Below are 21,052 nucleotides of genomic sequence, written 5' to 3' on the forward strand. Positions count from 1 at the left end.
CGCCCTGGCCCCAGCTGCTCAGATCTAGGGACCATAGGCAAGAGTATCCCAGCCCATCTCACGGCTGGAGCCACACACGGGGAGAGGCCTCTCCTGGGGAGATTCATAGATTTTAAGGTCAGAAGGGACCATCATGATCATCTAAATGGGGGCTCCGATACCCCGGGGATGGGTGCGACATCAGAGCCGTGGACAGAGCTCACAAGAAACTGGACAGTCCACTTGTGTCTCATCCAAGTAGCTGTTAGGACCAGGCCAGGGCCATCCCTTCCCCAGCTGCTGAGACACTCCCCGCCTGGAGGGTTAGAAAGCAGAGCCCAGGAGACACAGGGAGCCTTGACATATTCTATTTATTAAAGCAACTCCGCGAGGACCTCCTGGCAGTAAGTCCCTATTGTTTCTAGTTCCTTTTTAATAAGCAGATCCCACAGGACCCAACTCTCTTCTCCGTGCAACGCGGGATTCGTTTACAACCCAGGCTCCGGTTTCACAAAAGTATTAAAAACAGAGACAGAATTGCCCTCAAAGACACGTCAGCAGAAATAAAGAGGTGGCAGTGGATTGCGGGAGCCGGCGGGAAAACCAGCGAGGGCGCTGGGACTGGAACGGGGCTTTGCTCCCAGCCCCCCCTCAGAAATTGCAGCCGGCTGGGTTGTATACGCCATATGTTAGATTGCTTTCGCGAGTCAGCTCAAAGCTCGCACTTGCCTTTCTCACTGGTATGTTAGCCAGCAAAGGCAGCTCCCACAGAGGCGATGTCCACCTTGTTGGGGCTAATTTCCTGGGACCTGTCGGCTACTTTATATGCTGTGCGGTGCGCGGATTGTATCTGCCCTGCCATCGCCCCTCTGCTGGGCGGCCTGGGACCTGCTCAAGCATCTTTGGCCATGTCACCCCCTAGAGGCTGCAGCCTACGGAGCGCACGAGCGCCGATGCTCAGCCTGCTAACCTGGATTCTCCGTTAGCTCAGGGGGCGCTACGGTGACCAGACAGCAAGTGTGAAAAATCGGGACGGGGTGGGGGTAATAGGCACCTATATAAGTCGAAGCCCCGAATATCGGGACAGTCCCTATAAAATCAGGACATGTGGTCACCCTAGGGGGCGCGTTCTCCAGGGGTGGAGCAGAAGGCTGGCATTCTAAGCCCAGCGCTGACCTGTTACGAGCTACTTTCTCTTCTGAAGTTATCGCCCTGTGCGCTGACTCATCGCGGTCACACGCAAAGTCTTTGGGTCCCACCAGCAGTCTGCCTGGAGAGAGAGATGGAGGTTTCCTCGGCAGCACCTCACCCTTCGTGGTGGAAGACGTTTACTGAGATGGTTTCAGAGCAAACGCTGGTTTCTGGGAAGACCTGCCCAGGGATTTGAACCAGGGGCCCCAGCCTCTGGAATCTGCAGTGAAAGGAGAACGGCCCATCGTGCCAGCTCCACCCCTGCTGGAACGTCATCGACATCCATGGCTGAATCGGGCTCAGCACAGATAACACCGCCCAGGCCTCCAGCCGCTATCGATGGCAAGGCTGGCTAAGCCCGCCGGATGCTCGTCAGTGCTGCGTTAGCTGGATGGGGCTAATTATTCGCCACTTCGCGCTACGAAAGGGGGCAGAAATTTAGTGGAAACCCACCGCCAGCACCACTCGAATTCTCCGTGTGGCACGTGCAATGAACACCCTTCCACCAGAACCTCTCCTCTGCATTCAACGGAGAGGGCTGCAGCCTAGCAGGACGGGAGCCCTCGGCTCACAGCGGCTGCTTGACCCCGGGTGAAAGAGGGAGCAGACCGCTTGCATTTTGATAGTGCTTCCCTGCCATTGCAGGACATTCCCACTGGTCTCAGCTTCCTTATCTGACCTCACTAACTAAAGGGGCCAGGCCCTCCTGATCAGGATCTCACGGGACATGCTGCTGGCCAGTAATTTCTTGCATCTTTATTCAGCCATCACCGGGGCCAACGAGCTGCACTGCCCCCTCCACCCGCCCTGGTCAGGCAGTCAGCTGTGAGCCTTGCAAAGGCAAGAAAGATGTGGTGGGAGGGATGAGGGGAGACAGACCCGGGTGCCTAGAGAGACCCAGGGAGTTCCAGGCTGTCCCACGAGCTGCTCCCTCTTCCCAGCGTTCTGTTGCAATCTCCAAAAAAGAAAATCACCTCCACTCTGCCTTTTGCTACCATGCCATTTAATATCAGTGGGATGAAACTGAACCCCCTTCCAACCCCCCTGAGGCTCTTTTCCTTTTAGCGACATTTGGTGACAATTCTTTGCCTCTGCTGGAACAAGGGGCCAGGTCTGAATGCTGAGCTTGAATCAGAACGTGGAGCAGCGAGATGATCATAGAAACATAGGATGGTAGGACTGGAAGGGACCTCGCAAGGTCTTCTAGTCCAGTCCCCTGCCCGCAGGGCAGGACCAAGCACCATGATTCAGGCTGTACTGTGCAGAGGTTTCAGTTGGGACAAGCTGTGCTGTGATGCAGCAGGAGTCAAAGGGCAGCTGAGGGAAACAGGACAAGAAGGAGGAGAGACACTTCCCTGAAGGCCTTCACTGAAGTCTTCAAGATCACCCTGCTGGGCACGTGGTCTTCACAGCACTGCCCGTTTCAAATAAACACTAGGTGACTAGGCTGTAGCTCATTAAGCAGGAGACCAGTAGAGTAGGCAGTTTCTGAAGCAGTTTGGGCAGGTCTGGTCCCCAGGAAGAAGACACGTGGTCTTGTTAAAAGAGGTGGCTGGGTGCGGGAGGAGGAACCGGTCCATGATCTCAATGCAAGCAGCAAAATGCACCTGTGCTCTGCAAAGCGTGGTGCTCTTTGTAAAGAGGTGACCCGCGTGGGGAGGTGCAGGCCGCCTTATTCTAGCCGTGGAAGAGGATGTGTGTAGCCAGCGCGGTCGTAGCCTCCGGCTCTGTAAATGTGTCTCTGCAAATGGGGCCATCTCAGAACACAAAAACTCCATAGAAAAAAAAACAGAAGTACAGGCCCCACCCCCCCTGTAAGCACAAATGCCTTCTCTTTGTAAACAGGTGGGATTTGTCAAATGCATCTTCATGCAGGGGTAGCCTTTCCAAACAGGCCGTGTGGCCAGGTGGTCTCTATCAGTGAAGGGCTGTGTGGGACTCAGAGAAGAAGGAATGTTGAGGAAGCCAGGAGAAGACAATCAGAAAAAGTTTCTATAGTTTCCTTCGCCCGGCAAATCAAAAGTCAATCCCGTGGAAACACTAGCAGGTCTTCAATGTGACAAAGGGACCCCAAGGCACTTGCTTCTTTGACAGCTGATGAACTTCAACCTGTAATTCAGCAATTACTCCAGTTCTGTCGGCTGTGCAGGATGGCTCAGTGGCCCATCAAACAACCAAAGCAGCCACCGCTCCTGGAGGGCGGGCGTGTTTTAGCACTGAGCAAGGTTCCTGGTTTCCTTCCATCCCTGTAACTGATGGGTTTGGAGGACCAAAGGCCAAGGAGGTGGCGCAAGTGGTTGCAGATGCCGTCCGAGCACTCGCTTCTCAGGACAGGGGTTTGCAGTGCAGCGATTTCATTTTAGTGGCCATCTGAATGGCTGACCAAGAAGTGGAAGCCATTCATCCCCAAGTGAGCTACGTACCCAGGTCCCAAGAACATGATGGGACCAGGGACACCTTGGGGTCACATCAAAGGGGAGGGGAAACCATCTAATGACGTATCAGGGTTACCCCTCCCCCCAAAAAATGTGATCCAAGACAATCTACGTATTAGTGCAAACGTGGTTTATTATTATCGAGAACAGCCTTGGTTTCGTGGCATCCAGCTGTCCAATCGCACCTTCACTGGAAGGATGCAAGGCTTGGGGAGTGGGGTTGGGGCATGCTGGGTACAATGGAGGCAGGATGTCCCTTGCCGTGTCCTGGGTCAGACAGCTGGGAAGCATCTGGAGAGAGAAGGGCTGTACATACTAGCTTCACTGGGAGCAGAGGGACAAGGGCAGGATCGTCTCTGGGTTCTAAGGCACCCTCCCCCACCCCAAGCGGCCACCAAGCCCAGCTGCACGCTTTGGTTTCTGGAGTCCTCTTCACAAAAGGATGCAGGGCTTTTTAGGTTTCACTGGGGCAGGGTTGAGGACAGCTCGCACGGCCTCCGTGAAGACCTCCTTGATGCCTTCCTGGTTGAGGGCGGAGCACTCCATGTACTTGACGGCGTGGATCTGCTTGGAGAGGTTGACCCCCTGCTGGGTGGTGACGGGCATCTGGTTCTGCTCCTTTAGCTTCTTTATGGTGTCGGGGTTGTTTCTCAGATCCTTCTTCGTCCCCACGAGGAGGATGGGCACGTTGGGGCAGTGGTGGCAGACCTCCGGGTACCACTTGTGTTTCACGTTCTCGTAGGAGGACGGGCTGGCTATGGAGAAGCAGATGATGAAGACGTTAGTCTGGGGGTAGGAAAGCGTCCGGAGCCGGTCGTACTCCTCCTGGCCTGCCGTGTCCCACAGATTTAAGTTAATAGTCCTGCCGTCCACTGTGTTCTGGGCGCTGTAGTTGTCGAAGACGGTGGGGATGTACTCCTTGGGGAAGGCATTGGTGGTGTAGCAGATCAAGAGGCAGGTCTTCCCCACCGCCCCATCACCCACCACCACGCACTTTATGCTCTGCATCCCGGCTCACGTTCCCTGGGCTCCACTTCAGCAACCTGGAGGGGGAGGAGACAGAGTCAATGAGAGTGTGCTCGGTGCAGGACGTGCTGGGGACGGGCTCTGGCCTGCGCTATGCCCGGGGGCTCGGGGTAGGTGATCACAAGGGCACCTTCCGGCCTCGAGAATCTGGGACAAGTGGAAGACAAGTAAGTGCAGCTGCCATTTCACCAGCCTCCTGCTCCCACCCAGGGTCCTCCACTTAGACCTACAATCATAGCGAAGTAGGGCTGGAAGGTCATCTCGTCCGCCCCCCCGCACTGAGGCACGACCAAGTCGAGGGTGACAGAAGCTCCCTAAAAGTGTGTGTGTGGGGGGTGGCCACCGGCATCCGAAATGTGACCCTGCCCCCTCCGTGTCTCCCCTGCCCTCCCACACAGCCTCTTCCCCCTGAGCCCCAGTGCCACCCCTTCTCCCTGAGCCCACACCCTCATACCGCCCCTTCTCCCCGAGCCCCTGCCCCCACGCCACCCCTTCTCCCCGAGCCCCCACCCCTGCACCACCCCTTGTCCCTGAGCCACACCTTCGCACCGTCTCTTCCCTCAAAGCCCCGCCCCCACTCACTCCTCTCCATCCTTTCTCCCCATGTCTTGCCCTTACAGCTGGTATGTCCGTCCCCCACCCCCCCACCCCGGTTCCGGTGCCCCAGCCCCACATCTTTCCAGCACACATCGCTTCCATCCATTGGCAGCCCCAAGCGTCCTGGGCCTCGCTCCATTCACACCAGGGCCAGCTTAGGTCCCATCTGCACCAGCAGCTGGCGTCTCCAGACGCCTTGTGTTCGCTAGGACAGGAGGCCTCCAGGGAAAGCCCTGCTGGTGACTGAGTCAGGACTGAACCAGCACTCTGATGCCACGGGGAGGGGCGCACAGACAGGGGCCGGGGCTTAGACGAGACACACAACTGAAGTCATTGATGTGTGTTGCGGGAGTGCCTAGGTGTGCCCAGTCAGGAGCCATGGCCCCATCGTGCGAGGCGCTGCATAGACAGATGGTCTCTTTCCCCAGAGAGCTTGTAATCTAAGTCTCAGACAGGCGACAATAGGTGGGGTATTACACCAAACAGCTGGAAAGAGCAGAAGATAACAAAAGACAATGCCGGATGTCCTGTATGTTCATGACCAGTAATAACTGTGTTAGCGCTGCTTCTCTGGCCAAATCCCAATGCCTGTGATTGCATTCGGCCTCCCTTACATTCTCTGTGCAGTTTCACTTAAATATAGGATCTGCTTCCCTTCCGGCCTGGAAGAGCTGTTGTGTGGGGCAGTGCACTGCTAAGCAGCTGTCACGTTCCACCCTAGAAGTGGCTGCATTACAGCGATGGGCAAATATCCGTCCTCATCCTCAAAGGAAACCTGCACAGCACTTTCAGAAGAAGAGCCTGGGAGCTTAAACTCGGCTAGACATATGCATCCGAAGAAGTGGGCTGTAGTCCACGAAAGCTTATGCTCTAATAAATTTGTTAGTCTCTAAGGTGCCACAAGTACTCCTGTTCTTTTTGTGGATACAGACTAACACGGCTGCTACTCTGAAATCTGCTAGACATGGAAACTCATGGCCTGAGCAGAGACATTGGATATGTGGCTTATTACAAGGATCTGTAACCCGCTCGCCCCCTCTTTTTGTTCTCAAGTATCAGGGGGTAGCCGTGTTAGTCTGTATCTACAAAAACAACAAGGAGTCTGGTGGCACCTTAAAGACTAACAGATTGATTTGGGCATAAGCTTTCGTGAGTAAAAACCTCACTTCAGACTCCTTGTTCTTTTTGTTCTGTGACTGCAGAGGTGATAACGGGCCACTCTATCTTGAATGGGCCCTTCCAATATGTGCTAACTACTTATGCTAATCAACGCCATTCCACCTTGCATTTAGCTGGGATGCTGGGAGTCCCTTTCCCAGCCCTGAAGAAAATTTTTCACTTGACCAGAGCTCAAAGTAATAATATATACCTATCTCCTAGAACTGGAAGGGGCCCTGAAAGGTCATTGAGTCCAGCCCCCTGCCTTCACTAGCAAGACCAAGTACTGATTTTGCTCTAGAACCCCAAGTCGCCCCCTCAAGGATTGAACTCACAACCCTGTGTTGAGCATTGGCCTGCTAAACCCGCAGTTGTGAGTTCAACCCTTGAGGGGGCCATTTAGGGAACTGGGGTAAAAATCTATCTGGGGGTTGGTCCTGCTTTGAGCAGGTTGGACTAGATACCTCCTGAAGTCCCTTCTAACCCTGATATTAAAAAAAAAAAAAATTTAAACACTTTCCCCTCCATAGAGCTCAAAGCACTTTACAAAAGTCTCATTAGCCCTGTTTGGCATGGTCGACGTTACAGGAGGCGGGAGCGGGAGCTCCAGGAACAGACCCCACAACGCCCAGCCCTGCCCCCTAGACACGCGGTATTATCACTAGGCACGCTCAGAAGCTGTAGCTAGCGCTGATAAGATTCTGGCCAGGGCGGAAGGGAGATAATCGCCTACTGCCATCACATGCCACTGGGAATGATAGTGAGAAGACAGATGCCCATTCATCAGGCGGTGGCAGAGCACGGGGGCCCGGCCAGGAAGCGTCACGAGCAGATCTGGAGAAGGCTGATAGGCGGCTGGCCCAGCACAGGCTCCAATCTCCTTGCTGTTAGAAGGTGGCAAAGGTTTGGAAGCAAGTGCTTGCTCTGGCCTGTTGCTCAGCCTCGCAGCCCGTTTTCCAGGCTCCGATCTCGTGGGATCGTTCAAGTTACCAAGGGGCCAAGGCTCCGATGGAAGATATCCAAGGAAAACGCGGGGGGCGGTGTGTCGGAGAACTGGCAGGGGGCGCTCTTCCCTCCAGTCAGTACTAAGCCAATGCCCCCTTTCAGAGATGTAAGGCCAAGCGTCCTGATTGCAGAGGGCCCTTTATGCAAGGACAGGGTTGTGAACCCTGCATTCTGCCTCTCCAAATACCCCGTTCTGCTGCTCTTGGGTATATTATTCTGCTCCACCCCCTGTCCTGAACTGAGACCTGGTTTTCCTGTGCACTGCGGCTGTGTTCCACCCCAGAGGTGACTGCACCTTGGTAACAGGAGTAAAGGCTCCCATGGCGATTGCTTGTAACTTTGTAGGCAGCTTGTTAGACAGGAGTTCCTGTGTGAACTGCGCCCCCTCCGCTCACGTGCCACCTCCTCCCATCACCCCCCTACAGCCGTGCAGGGCCGGCTCTAGGTTTTTTGCAGCCCCAAGCAAAACATTTTTTGGCTGCCCCCCACCCCAGCCCTGGGCTCCCCCCAAGTGCTGACTCCACCTGCTCCCCCCTCGCCTCCAGCCAGTCCAGCGCTGGCTGGGTCGGGGTAAGCAGCGAGGCTCCAGGGCCGCGCCTCAGCCCAGGGTCCCTCCAGCCAGGGCTCCCGCCTCCAGGATCAGCTGGGACCCGGGCGGGCAGAGCCAGGGGACTGCCCGGCAGGGGGCTGAGGAGCCAGGGCAGGGCAGCCCCAGAGGGAGCGGAGCCCCGGAGAGCGGGACGCGGGCCCCGCACGGCAGCGCCCCTGGCACTGGTCCCCTCTATGGCCCTGCTGCTGCTGCCGCTCCTGGCCGCCCTGCCGCAGTCCCTGGGCGGCTTCGCCCAGCCCCGGCTGTGGCACTGGGGGGCGGCCGCCCTGCAGCACCTGCAGGTGGATCCATGCGCCCCCCGGGGCGGCCCCCCAGCCCAAGTGTCCCCCGCCCGGAGCCTGCCTGGCGAACCGCAGCGGCCCCAGGGCGCCCCCCATGCACAATGTGCTGTTGCTGCCAGGGCCGGCTCTAGGCTTTTGCCACCCCACGCAAAAAAAGGCTGGCTGGAATCCGCCCCTGAAAACGTGCCGCCCCAAGCACCTGCTTGGTTTGCTGGTGCCTGGAGCCGGCCCTGCAGCCATGCTCCCGTCACGCCCCCCACCCCCACTCCCACCCCATTTCGCTTATAGACATTTATCTGCAACTGCTTTGAAAAATACCCATTTCAAGACTGAGGCCTGGGGGCAGGGCAGTGGGGGGACCGGGGCAATCTGGCGGTGTAGGGGAGACAGCTGGGGGGGCATGGGAGTGAATTGCTGTGCAGGGGGCTAGTGGTGGGCTGGATCTGCGTGGAGGGGTGGATAGCTAGGGAGGTCAGTAACTCCTGGCGCTGTAACACACATCGAAACACCTGGGTGAAAACCGGGTTCCCGCTCAGTCAAGTCAGCTGGAGTGCTTTTCCAGCAGTCATGGCCTATTCACCCCGGTCGCATGCTCCAGCACCCAGCCATCACGACCCCCACGCGCTCCTCACCTCCGCAGCAAGCTCCAGCGCACAAACAGCTGGGGTGCACCCCGCCAGCGCCTCCCAACCCCACTCGCCTGCACCGCCTCACGCCTTCCCTTAGGAACGCCACGGCACAGACCTGGGGCAGGAGCACCCAGGGGGCTTCGGCGCACGAGCCGGTTGGCTTGCAGTGGGACTGGCATTCCCAAGGGAGCTCCCGCCCCGAAACGGCCCCCAGACAGCTGCGTAGGATCCAGCTGCATAGGGTCCGCTGACTCCCTGTGTGACGTGGGCAAGTCGTTTCATCGACTCGTTCCCCGTCAGCACGATGGGGTAACAGCCCGGCCCAGCCTCCCAGCAGTGCAACAGGCCCAGATAAGCACCACAGAACAGACTTCTGTGTAAATGTGGACAAGTCCCTTCCCTGCTGTGGGCCTCAGTTTTCACATCTGTAAAATGGGGGTGATCCTGTACCTGCCTCACGGGGGGTTGTGAGGTTTAACCCATTAATGGCTTTGGGATCTCTGGGGAGAAGGGCACAGCAAGATCACGCCAAGGGGTAGCAAGGAGTAGCGGGCGCCCCCCCACAATACTTCCCATTACCCCAATACCCCACCTGGTATTATTTATATAACCAACATTATTTATCCTCGTTGAATAAAGTACGTGTATCCTCGCTCCCCCAGGAACGGGCTTCGCTGCCCTGAATTCATTATTCCAGCGTCGCCCTGAGCAGGATGCGGATTAGGTTTAATCACCAGCGGGACTGCAAAGGGACGAGTCGATAGGGAAACGTGACCCAGGAACATGGTAAGAGCCAGGACGTAGCTGCCACAGTGAACTTCCAACTGCCCCCAGGCCGATGGGACAGACGAGAGGGGAGCAGCCTCTCGGGGGCAGGCAGCCAGCAACACACAGACCCAGGCCTGGGGACAGAACGACCCTGCACTGGGGCCATCGGCGAGGCGCAAATCCAGGCCTGCAAGACTACGGGCAGGGTTCTCCGATTGAGCCAAAGAGGTCTCTGGTAGCAGTAGTAGGCTCTTAACCTCTTACTTGAACAAAGGCCCCGTGTTCTCTCAGGGAGGACTACAGGGACAAGAACAGAGGCATGTCAGTGTGGGAGTCTGGGGCTTTGAGTCCCAGCTGGACGCCACCAACACTCCCTGTGGGTCAGATTAAAACCCCAGACCCCAATCAACCCTGGAGCCAGCCCCCAGTTTTGCCAATGGCGCCGCTCTCTGTAATGGGCCAAACTGAAATCCCAGCTCCTCACAGCCCTGCGGTTCAGAGTGCTTGGACCCTGACCCACCCCGGCCTGACACCCAGTCTCCCTGCACCCACTCTGCTGGAAGAGACGGCTGGGATGGTAGGGAAACAGAGCCGCTGTGGGAGACATTGAGGGATAGCAGAGACAAGTTTAGCTTCCAAGTGTGGGGGAAAAGCCAGGATCTAAACACCCAGGAACCAGACTCCCTTCTTCCCTCCCCTCCTGGCCATAGGCTTGCGTCCACCAAGCTAGATCTGCGACAGAACCAGCCATCCCTGGGGTTCAGAAAGGAGCATCAAGGGAGAAAAGGCTCTGCCTTTTAGAACCACACTTGGATTCCCCATCTGTTTGTGAGGGACTTGAGAGACAAGTACAGCTCCCTGCTCCTCTCTTCCCTACTGTTACCCGGCTGGGGCCGTCTGGTTTCCGGGAAAGAGGCCAGGACGTGATGCCGGAAGGTTTGTTCTGACCTGGAGGACAGAGCCAGGATGTTGGGGTAGCACTAGCTAGCGCCACCATGGATCATGGACCTCAAGCTCCTCTGAACAAAGCATGCTGGGAAAGGGGCGGAGTCAGGGGCCTTTATGAGGCAGGTTCGGATACCGCTCACGGGTGATGCTGTCTCAGGGAGCGAAAACCCAGAGTGTCTGTGAGCAGGGGGGCGCTTGGACAAAGTCTATTGGCTGGGCTGGAGAAGACTTTAGCGCCCTGAGCTCTATGGAAGTGACTGCGCTGGTCGGTCTGGTGAACATCCTGGCTTTTAAGTTGCTGCTTTTTCTCTGTTCCCCCTTGTCCCACTGCTGCGGTGCGTAGGGGATCTGGGCTCACTGTCAGGTCAGGCCTTTAAACAGCCCTCTTGATTCTCACCACATTTACTGTGTGTATTGCGACAGCAGGACCCTGTTCCGCGAGGTGCTGGACAAACACGGAACCGGACAAGAGAGTCCCTGCCCCCAAAGGCTGACACGCTTGCTTTATTTCTCTCGATTGCTGCACACCTCTGCTCTCCCTGGCTCTGATCGGGAACGGATGCTCCAAAATTCTCAGGGCACCTCGACGTCAGGAAGTCCCCTGTGAAAGCCGGTTCTTGCAACATTTCTAGGTCGCCGCGCTTTGGGGGAAGAGCCTGGCTTTGGGAAGCCTTTTGAGGGCTGCCCATTTCTAGCTCGGACCTGGGTTGAACCCTGAAACCTCAAAGCCTGGATCCTATGAACTGGGGCAAACCAAGAGTCCATCTAATCCAGCATCATGCATCCCCCAGCTGCATCAGGGGAGGGTGAAAGAAACACTGCAGCAGGCAGAGGTGGGATAACGTGCCCCCAGAGGAAGCTTCCTTTTAATCCCCGGTTGAGTCCGTCTTCCTTTGAACCCTGCTAACCTCTTGGCCTTAGTGATATCTTGTGGCAATGAGTTCCACTGGCTATTTGTACATTATGTCAAGTATCAGGGGGTAGCCGGGTTAGTCTGTATCCACAAAAACAACAAGGAGTCCGGTGGCACCTTAAAGACTAACAGATTTATTTGGACCGCTGAAGAAGTGAGGTTTTTACCCACGAAAGCTTATGCCCAAATAAATCCGTTAGTCTTTAAGGTGCCACCGGACTCCTTGTTGTATTTGTACATTGTGTGTTGTCCTTTTATCAACGTTCATTTTGTCCCTTTTCCGTTTCATTGACTGTCCCCTTCTCATCCTGTTAAGAGACTGGGAACATCTATTCACCTTATCTCCCTTTTCTATCAATTCATAATTTTGTATTCCTTCATTATGTCTCCTGTTGTTCCAAATTTCTTCATTGGAACACTTTTTGATTAAAAATGGCTTTTTGATCAATGGAACTTTGGAAGAATTTCCTTTGGGTTGAAATTTTCTCTGTGGGGTGGGTGGGTGTGGAGTGCCCTTTCTTTCTTCACCAAAACCAAGAACGTTTTGGATCCCGGTAGAAAAATTGAGGTTTTGGTTTCCAAAAACCTACATTTTGTGCTGAGAAGGTTTTGTTTTTCATTGTCAGACTCAGACCCTTTAGTGCACAACTATGCGGGGGGAATAATTTTGTGACACTTGCTGTGAATTTTTTTTGACCAGCTCTAATTCTGTCTTCTCACTAAAATAAACAGCCCTACACTTTTCAGTCTCTTCACATGGCAGCACGTCCGAGTGACCGGCCCCTTAAGGGAGATGGGCCAGCCCCATCTGTGTCATAATCAGTTGCTTCTCAGCCTGGGGCGGGGGAGAAAGGGGTCACCTGGGCATCATGAAAGAGCTGAGATAGATCCGCTGGGGGTATGGAACCAAAGGGAGTGGGGAGGCTGGCTGGCTCCCATGGAAGGCCACAAGCCAGGGTCTGCAGGAGGCCAAGTCCTCCAGGGGACCAGCTTGAGGACCAGTGCGCTATACTGGGGCAGGGAACAGACTCAAAGGTAGCCCTGAAAGGGGCCCAGAGGGACGCCCGAAGAGAAGCCCCAGAAGGGCGGAAGAACCTTTTGTTTGTTTGGACCTGGGTCACCCCAGAAGGGGCTAAGTCCATTTATGACTTGGCTGGAGGGCTAAGCCGCATCTCCAGCACAGACCTGTGTGCAGCTCGCCGAGGAGACCCACCTCGGGGGAGGGACACCGAGGCAGGGAGTTCCAGCGGTGCCACGCTGGAGCAGAAGGGGGCCATATGGGGCGGCCACGCCCAAACACAGGCACTCTCCCTAGAAGTCTAATGCTTCTAGTCGCCTGTCTCCAAACCGCCCTGTTCCTGCGACACAGGGCGCCCGGAGGTGAACACAGTACAGGGCGCGGGGCTGGGGGTGAAACTGACACATGCGCGCAAGCTCTGCAAGTGAAAACCCCAGCGTACAGTGAAAGCAGGAAACGCAGAGCGGGCCCAGCCCAGCCCCACCTCCCAGTCTGGCAGAGGATTTCTCAAGGCCCTTTGCCACAGTCCCGACGGGGGATTGTTCACCCAGCTAGGGCTGGGGGAGCAGATATCTCACGGGGAGGGGAGCCGGCCGGCACGGTGGGGCACTGCAGGGAGAGCGCGCCGCCTGTGTGATCGGCGGCAGGAAGCAGAGCGGCTGGGCCGGCTGTGGGGAGGGGGCGCGGCAGGCTTGTGGGGCTGAGTGAAGCAGGTGGGGCGGGGGAGGGGAACGCCAATTTCCCTTGACGCACAGAGCGGATTTAAAAATACACTCCCGCCAAACGCGCATCATGTGCAACGGCAGGCAGGCCGCAGCCCCGTCATGACAGCAGCCCAGCCAGACTGCACAGCCGGGCCAGGCCTGGACGGACCACAGCAGCCGGGCACTAGAGACTCCCAGCCAGCCGGCTCCAAGGCCGGACAGAACGGGGGGAAGGGTGGCCTTGTGCTGGAGCCCCTAGGCTGGGATCAGGAGAACTGGGTTTAGTTCCTGCCTGGGCCACACAGGCCCGGTGCCCCTAGGCAAATGGCTTATGCTCTCCCAGGTCCCCTTCTGTGGAATGGGAATAATGACACCTCATAGGGAGGTGGAGGCCAAATCCAGGAGCTGCGAGGAGCACAGGGAAGGGTTTCATGTTAACAGACACTGATCCAGGTGGAAACTGCAGTGAAGGCCCTGGGGGAGCCAGAAGATAGAAGGGACCTCGAGAGGGCCAGGCCCCTGCACTCATGGCAGGACTTAAGGCTGGTCTACACTATGCAGTTAGGTCAAGGTCAGGCAACTGACGTCAGCCTGATTATGTCAGTGTCTACACTACAGCCTTCCTCCCACCGATGGAAGTGCCCTACTACACCAACATCATAACTCCACCTCCACGAGAGGCATCGGGCGTATGCTGGTGTCGTTAGGGCAACGCAGTGTCCGTATAGACACTGCATCCCTCCCACTGGCTGTTGGCTGGCTTGTCAATTTCACAGCATGTCGACTTACATTTCCAGTGTAGACATACCCTAAGTATGGTCTAGACCACCCCTGACAGGTGTTTGTCTAACCTGCTCTTAAAAATCCCCAGTGATGGAGATTCCACAACCTCCCTAGGCAGTTTATTCCAGTGTTTAACCACCCTGACAGTCAGGAAGTTTTTCCTAATGTCCAACCTAAACCTCCCTTGCTGCAATTTAAGCCCATTGCTTCTTGTCCTATCCTCAGAGGTTAAGGAGAACAATTCTTCTCCTTGTAACAACCTTCTATGTATTTTGTGGGGACCCTCACAAAGTGACCAAGGACCAGTAGGAGGGTGAAGAGACCCCAGGGGAGTGGGTATTGGCAGTCCCTCTTCCCACTTTGCTCTTCTGGGACCCACTCAGGAGATCTGCCGCGCTGCGTGGTGCTAACGCAGCACTGCCATCAGCTCCCAGTGAAGTCACTGGGACTTTTCCACTGACTCTGAGAGGTGAAATGAGGCCCTCTTTGAACAGACGTGATCAGATGGTTAATCAGGAGCTGACCTGGGTTCGGTGGTAGAATCATAGACTATCAGGGTCAGAAGGGACCTCAGGAGGTCATCTAGTCCAACCCCCTGCTCAAAGCAGGACCAATCCCCAGACAGATTTTTGCCCCAGATCCCTAAGTGGCCCCCTCAAGGATTGAACTCACAACCCTGGATTTAGCAGGCCAACGCTCAAACCACTGAGCTATCCCTCCCCCAAAGAAAGTCCCAGATCTGGAAAGGCACCGCGGGTGTCGAGTGTTGCATAGTGTGCCATCTGCTGCCTTTCATCAATGTCCAGCTGATTTGCATGACACTGATTTGCATAACACTAGCTATTTGCATAGTGGGAAATCATCCTCCTATGCATGCCGCCTTGCAAAGTTCCAGCTCCATTAACGGACTTTCCAAATGGCCCTTCGCTTGGGCTGTCCCACAGCCCCTACAGGCATCCGGCTGGCAAGTCTCGTTTCCCAGAGTGCAGTGTCAACCCAGTAGCAACCTGATCAGTGTCTATCACACCTGGACTGTGCTTCCTCCCTGCAGGGCGCCAGCTTGTCCTAGCTGCATTCCTGAGGCCCTCGGAGTAGCAGCCTTGTGCACCACAGCTCAGTGTCCTGACTGGACTTCCTCTGTCCTGGGATACAATCCCCCCCCGGCCGTCCCCTTTTGGTGTGGGACAGCTGCAGCAGCAAAGCCTCCATGGCACACGGGTGTGGGAGGAGCTGGCGAGCCCTGCACGAGCCGCCAGCCCGTAACCCACCCGGAGAGCGGGGGACAGGATTAGAGGGAGTTCACATCCCTAATTTGACCTGATCATTGTGAGAACTCCAAGGTCTGCCCCACCAGATCAGCCCTAGCGAGCTTCCAGGAAGAAAAGCACCATTCCCTTGCTAAGGAAAAATAAGTCTTGAGGTAGGACCCACAGAGCACAGCCAGCGAAGGACGCCAGAGGTCACTTACCAGTCCTGAGCTAACCGGAGCACTCCGAATGCTATGAAAGCCACAGAGAGCTGCAGCTGGCCAGTGAGCGTTCAGCACCCGTGCATCAGGCCCCTTGCTAGCGACCTAACTTGCCGCACCAGGTGTGAAAGATTTGGCCTTGCCCCCTGCCTCAGTTTCCCCAAATGGGGATTACGATACTCACCCACATTGGCTTCCGAGGCTGTAATGAGGGAATGCTTGCACAGTGCTCTGAACAGGCAAACCACTACGCGTCAGAACAACGTCATGGTCAGCTGGGACATCCTATGCGGCACAGTACGGCTGCTTCACGGGGACAGGGGAGTTGGTCTTTGGGATCTATACAGCCCCCAGCTCTGTAATATCCCAGCGTCTCCTAAATGTTTGAAAACAGACATAAAACTACCCATCTCTCCTCCTTCCCAGTCTGCAGGTGACATAGCGAGGGGGGGGGAAGGGGGTAAAGGACAGACAGACGTGAGACACAAGGGCCTACTGTGGGAAAGCTAAATTAGAGAGAGGAGTTTCAGAGCCTCCTGGTCCAAACCCACAGGTCTCTCTCACCCGAGCGACAGGAGAGCCTGGTAGCAGTGGAGGGGCCAGGCCACAGCTGTGCAGCCCTGTTTCCAGCCAGCAGAGGGCAGTGGCATCCACTCACCAGCCAGTTCATGACAGTATCATTCCCCGTTTTACAAGTGGGGAAACCGAGGCACGGAGGTGGGGAAGTGACTTGCCCAAGGTCACCCCGTGAGCCTGTGACAGAGCTGGGAACTGAACCCAGGAAGAGGCGTTGCCGTGCTTAGATCATAGTCCCACCCTGCTGCTCTCATTCAATCAATGGTACCCGGGAGTCTGTCCCTGGGGCGAGAGCAGGGAGGGCCAAGAGCAGCTCGTGCAGCTGCGTACAGAGCCCCGGGTCCCGGGCCGCCTCTTGTCCTCGCTCTCCTCTCCCCGCAGGTCTTGTGAGGTCACCGGAACCAGGTGACCTGATGGCTTGGGTTCTGCTCCGCCTAGCCCCTCCCAGCCAGGGGAACTGCTGGAGATGCAGGGCCGGTGGGGGGGAGCAGCTGGCAGGCAGGGAGCAGCTGGCCCTCCCACAAATGGAATCAAAGACCAGCCATGTGAATCCCTGTCACAGCCCAGCTCCCAGCCAAACACTCGCTTCCTCTGCAGGTGACGTTCGGGGGCACGGTGCCCCCTCTCCCGCCCCACAGAACGTGGGTGGAGCTGGGGGCACTCACATGGGGGTGGGGATTATTATAGCCATGGAACAGATGGTTCATCTGACCTGCCCAAAGTCACACAACGAGTTGGTGGCCGTGGCAGGACTAGGCCCCAGGTGCCCTGCTCTGGCCACTAGACAACACTGCCTCTCAATCTGAGCCAGACAGGCGAGAAGGCCCGATGGCTGCTGCAACAAAACCTTTCTGGAAGGAGCTGGTGGGCCAGAAGTAGGTAATACAGAGCCTGGGGTTACCGCTGGAGCGGGCGAAGCGGGGATAAGGCAGGTGTGTACCATCTTGGTGCCCCCCCAATGAATTCAATAAACAGAAACACCCCTTTGTCTTGGTAGCTTGTAAATTTAAAGGTCATTGAGTCCAGCCCCCTGCTTTCACTAGCAGGACCAATCTTGCCCCAGACCCCTAAGTGGCCCCCACAAGGACTGAACTCACAACCCTGGGTTTAGGAGGCCAATGCTCAAACCACTGAGCTATCCCTTCCCCCAGAGGGATAATCCTTCAGAAAGCAACCAGGAATCACTGCTGTACACTGCAGCACTGGAGGGGTTAATCCAAGGAGTATTGAAGGAGAGCAGGAAACTGCTCCCGTGAGGCTGAGGGATAGGAAAGAGACCAGATCTGGAATTTAACGGCACAAGATATATCCCCCGCTGCAGGAATCGGAGCTGAATGGACCAGGCCCCAGAGGATGTTGAAATGCTGAGGGTGAAGAACTTGCCACCATCCCCTCCAAACTCCTGGCCAGGCCTGGGAAGTGAAGAGACTTTTCCCAGAGCATCCATTGCAGGTGTTCCCCAGATCCGAGGGCACGCTGAGCAGGACTTCAGGGGACCAGGTGCAGCACAGGTGTGAACTACAAGGGCTTGTCTACACCCAGCAGTTGCACCGGTTTAAACCTGTGATGGTTTAAAGTTGATTCTATGGCTTGAGTTGGTGCCTACAACCCCACCACAGGCTGAGCTGCCGTAAGCCAGGTTGGATCTGATTTCAGCACGTCCACATACAAAGCTGCACAGAGCTGAGCTAAGCCGCTGTAGAATCACGCCTCTAACTCCACCAGTGCTGCTTGGTGTGCAAAGCACCAGAAAACTCTACCGCGGGGCACTGGGCCCCAATATTAGAAGCTGCCAGTAAGATCCCAGGCACCTACATCTTCCCTTCCCAGCTGCAACACGAGGCAGTTTGTGCTGTAACCAGCAGTTTGGTATAATTTCTGCTCTGCCCCCTCCTGCTTCCAGAAAGCCCAGCAGGCCACTTGCTGCACCGCAACCAATGACAGCAGCCCCACTGCTGCTGCCCAGGACGAGGTGCTGGGCCAGCATCAGAGACGCTCCCTCTGATCAGCAGGGCGGATGCAGGAGCCCTGCCAAGAGGCTGCTGAGGGAAGTGGGAGGAGGTGGTGGTGGGGAGGAAGGGCAGGGAAATGGGAGTGGATAATCTGATCTGGGCGGGAGAGGGGCCTGCCAAGCTTTGAAACTCTGGAAATGTGCAAACCGCAGTCACCCCGCCTTGCCTCAGTTTCCCCACCTAGATAATGGTGATGGCGCCTAGCTCACAGAGCTAGCTCATTTGCTCTGCGCTCCTTGGACAGAAGGGGCTTGAGGAACACTGTTCTTCCGGGAGCGGTGCCCATCACCATGGTATCTGAGTGGTACTGAGTACTATTGCTGGGTACGCGGGCAGAGACATTCACCGGTGGACCCCCCACGCCCCCTGTGACGGGAGGAAGGTCCATGTTGCTGTCACCGTTTTACAGAGGGGGAGTGGAGGCCCGGAAGAGATTAAGGACCTGCTCCAAAGCCCAGTGGGCTACACAGACTCCCACTGACTTCACCGGGCGCAGGATCCGGCCATATGAGAGGGGGCTTGTGCCGGGACTGAAGCCAGGAGTCCCGATTCTGCCCCCACCTGGAGGCGGTGTGATCCCATTAGCGGATGGGTTAGAGAACGCACCAGAGAGGTTTTCTAACCCGGGGGCTGTCTGGCCCTGGCACAGGGGCAGGCCAGCTGAACTGTCTTCCCCTCGCCTTCGCTGAGTCGCTCTGATGGGAACGGCGCTGGGAATGCGCCATTGGAGGGGGGATTAACCAGCTCTGGGGGACACCCGCGTGGGAAAACATGGGGCTGTCCGTACGGGCAGCCAGAGCACGGTGCTCCGGCAGATCACCCAGCAGAGCTTTCTTCTGTTGGGGGGAGGGGGGGCAGCCGCTCTGCACTGCCAGGACACGGGGGGGGGGAGGGCTCTTATGAGACTACCCCACTCTGAATTCGCCAGCCCCTCTCCCTGCGCAGCTCTGCACAACTCTGCTCTGCTGGGGCGAGCCATTCCCTGGGAACGGGAGAGGACAGCAGCATCTGTTCGCGGGCATCATCACACCCAGCGCGGAGAAGCGGCCGCATTTTCTAGGGGGGTTGGGAAAGGCTGGGACAGCTTTGCAGAGTTGGCCTCAGGGTGGTGTCAACATACACACAATATAGTCTAACCCCCATAGAGATCCAGGTGCTTACCCCACGCCCATCACCGTGGCGTCTGGGCTCCTGCCCTGCAAAGTGCTAGGCCCTGATCCTGCCCAGGCGACTTGATTGCAGGAGCAGGGCCTAAGACTTTATGATCCCAAAGGGCTTCACAGACATCGATTAAAGTCTCAGGCTCACTATCTCCATCCGGCAGAGGGGGAAACTGAGGCATCGGAACAAAGTGGGTTGCCCAAGATTATACAGCTAGTCACTGGCAGGGCTGAGGCTGTAGCCCAAGGTTCCTGACTACCCGCCAGGCTGGCGGCTGTTCCCTGGAAGGCTCCTTCCTGCCCGAGAGCTGGCTATTGTCGTCCATTTCCTAACAACCACTCCACCGTCATGCAAACGCTTTCTAGGCAGAAACGATTCTGCTTCTGTGGCCCGTATTTCCTAGGGCGGCTCTTCCTATTTGCATTCAAATCTTGGTTTCTGATCTGCTCAAGTATCGATTCCCCGTCCAAAGGCAGATGCCTTTGTTGGCTGCTATTGACAGACCAAAGCTAACGCAGGGAGCCAGAGACCGAGCCGGCAGCTCTAAGTCTCATGTGGCTTCTTGAAGGCTATGCAGGCTGACTGTGACAACAGCCCTGCCCGTCCCTAGACGTTCTCCCAGCGCCGCCTCTGGGCCTGGCGGTTCCGGGCCCCGGCACCTCTGGGCCTGGCGGTTCTGGGCCCCGGCACCTCTGGGCCTGGCGGTTCCGGGCCCCGGCACCTCTGGGCTTGTTGCATCGTTATGAATGTAAAAACACAACCGTTCTGGGATGGCCCCCACCCAGGCTCCCTCTCTCTGCCTCCCCTGACTCTACCGCAGGAAGAGGAGAGCAGTAAGATGCACCGGCCCTGAATGAGGATCCGTCACAAGGAGGGGTCTGTTCTCCCTGCCTGACACTGGAAAGAGCAGCTGGGCAGATTTCATCTCCCAAGACCCTGCCCCTGCCTTTCAGCACGTTAACCCTCAATCCTGGCAAAGAAACAAGGGCACTTGGACGTTCTAGGAACTAGACTCGAACTTCCCCAGAGCCCCGCTGGTTTCTGTAGGTATAATCCATCAGATCACAGACAGTGGGCTTGGAAAAGTCCTACTAAGCCAGTGAAAGCTCATCACCCAGCTATGTTCTCTGGGCTTCGGGCAAACCCAGCTCCGAATGCCTCTAGCGTCAAGGTTTCCATCCCATCCCCTGGACGCTGTTCTGCAGCTGAACAGATCTCAGTACCAGGCAGATCTCAGTTCAACCTCAATTTTCCTCTGTTCAGTTCAGCCTCAGCCCATTCCCTCGGGGCCCCCTCCACACCTGCATTCCCTGCTCTGGACTGAGCCCACAAGGTGTCCTGAGTGATTGCCATGGGGCCTGTCGGCACGGAGTCTCCCTCACTAGGAGGGATTGAACAGCTGCCAAGCCAGATCAGACTCATCGTCCCATCGGGCTGGTGTCCTGTCACCGGCAGGGGCTGGGACCACACCCAGACTCAGTGGACCCTCTTGCAATAACATGCCTGGTGGGGAAGCTTCTTCCTGACCCCGGCGGCTGATGCTTTACTTCTGCCCTGATGCAGAGCAGTGCCAGCTCGCTGAGGGTGGGCTCCATCTCAGGGCCAGGAGGTGATTGGAGCCCACTCGAGTTGGGACCCTCAAGAATTCACTCATCTTTTCAACCTGAGGGCCGCTATATTCTCCCTTCCACCCACTTCCCTCTCTTCTAGGTAGCATGACCCCACCTTGCACCCCAGAGCCAAGGCCAGTGGTGACCGGCTAATCAGCCATTGGATCACCTCTCTGTAGC

General features: G+C 56.6%; 1 protein-coding gene across 1 annotated transcript in view; it reads right to left on the reverse strand.

Moving 5' to 3' along the window:
* Positions 1-2,154: 2,154 nt before the first annotated feature.
* Positions 2,155-21,052, reverse strand: part of RHOG (ras homolog family member G) — a 29,329-nt gene continuing 10,431 nt past the window's right edge. The window contains exon 2 of the mRNA XM_054015968.1: positions 2,155-4,648. Coding sequence (XP_053871943.1) covers positions 4,038-4,613 — 576 coding nt within the window. The 5' untranslated portion in view covers positions 4,614-4,648 and the 3' untranslated portion in view covers positions 2,155-4,037. The remainder of the gene's footprint in view (positions 4,649-21,052) is intronic.

Source organism: Malaclemys terrapin, chromosome 1 (assembly GCF_027887155.1).
Source record: "Malaclemys terrapin pileata isolate rMalTer1 chromosome 1, rMalTer1.hap1, whole genome shotgun sequence".
In the NCBI taxonomy this organism is placed as follows: Eukaryota; Metazoa; Chordata; order Testudines; family Emydidae; genus Malaclemys; species Malaclemys terrapin.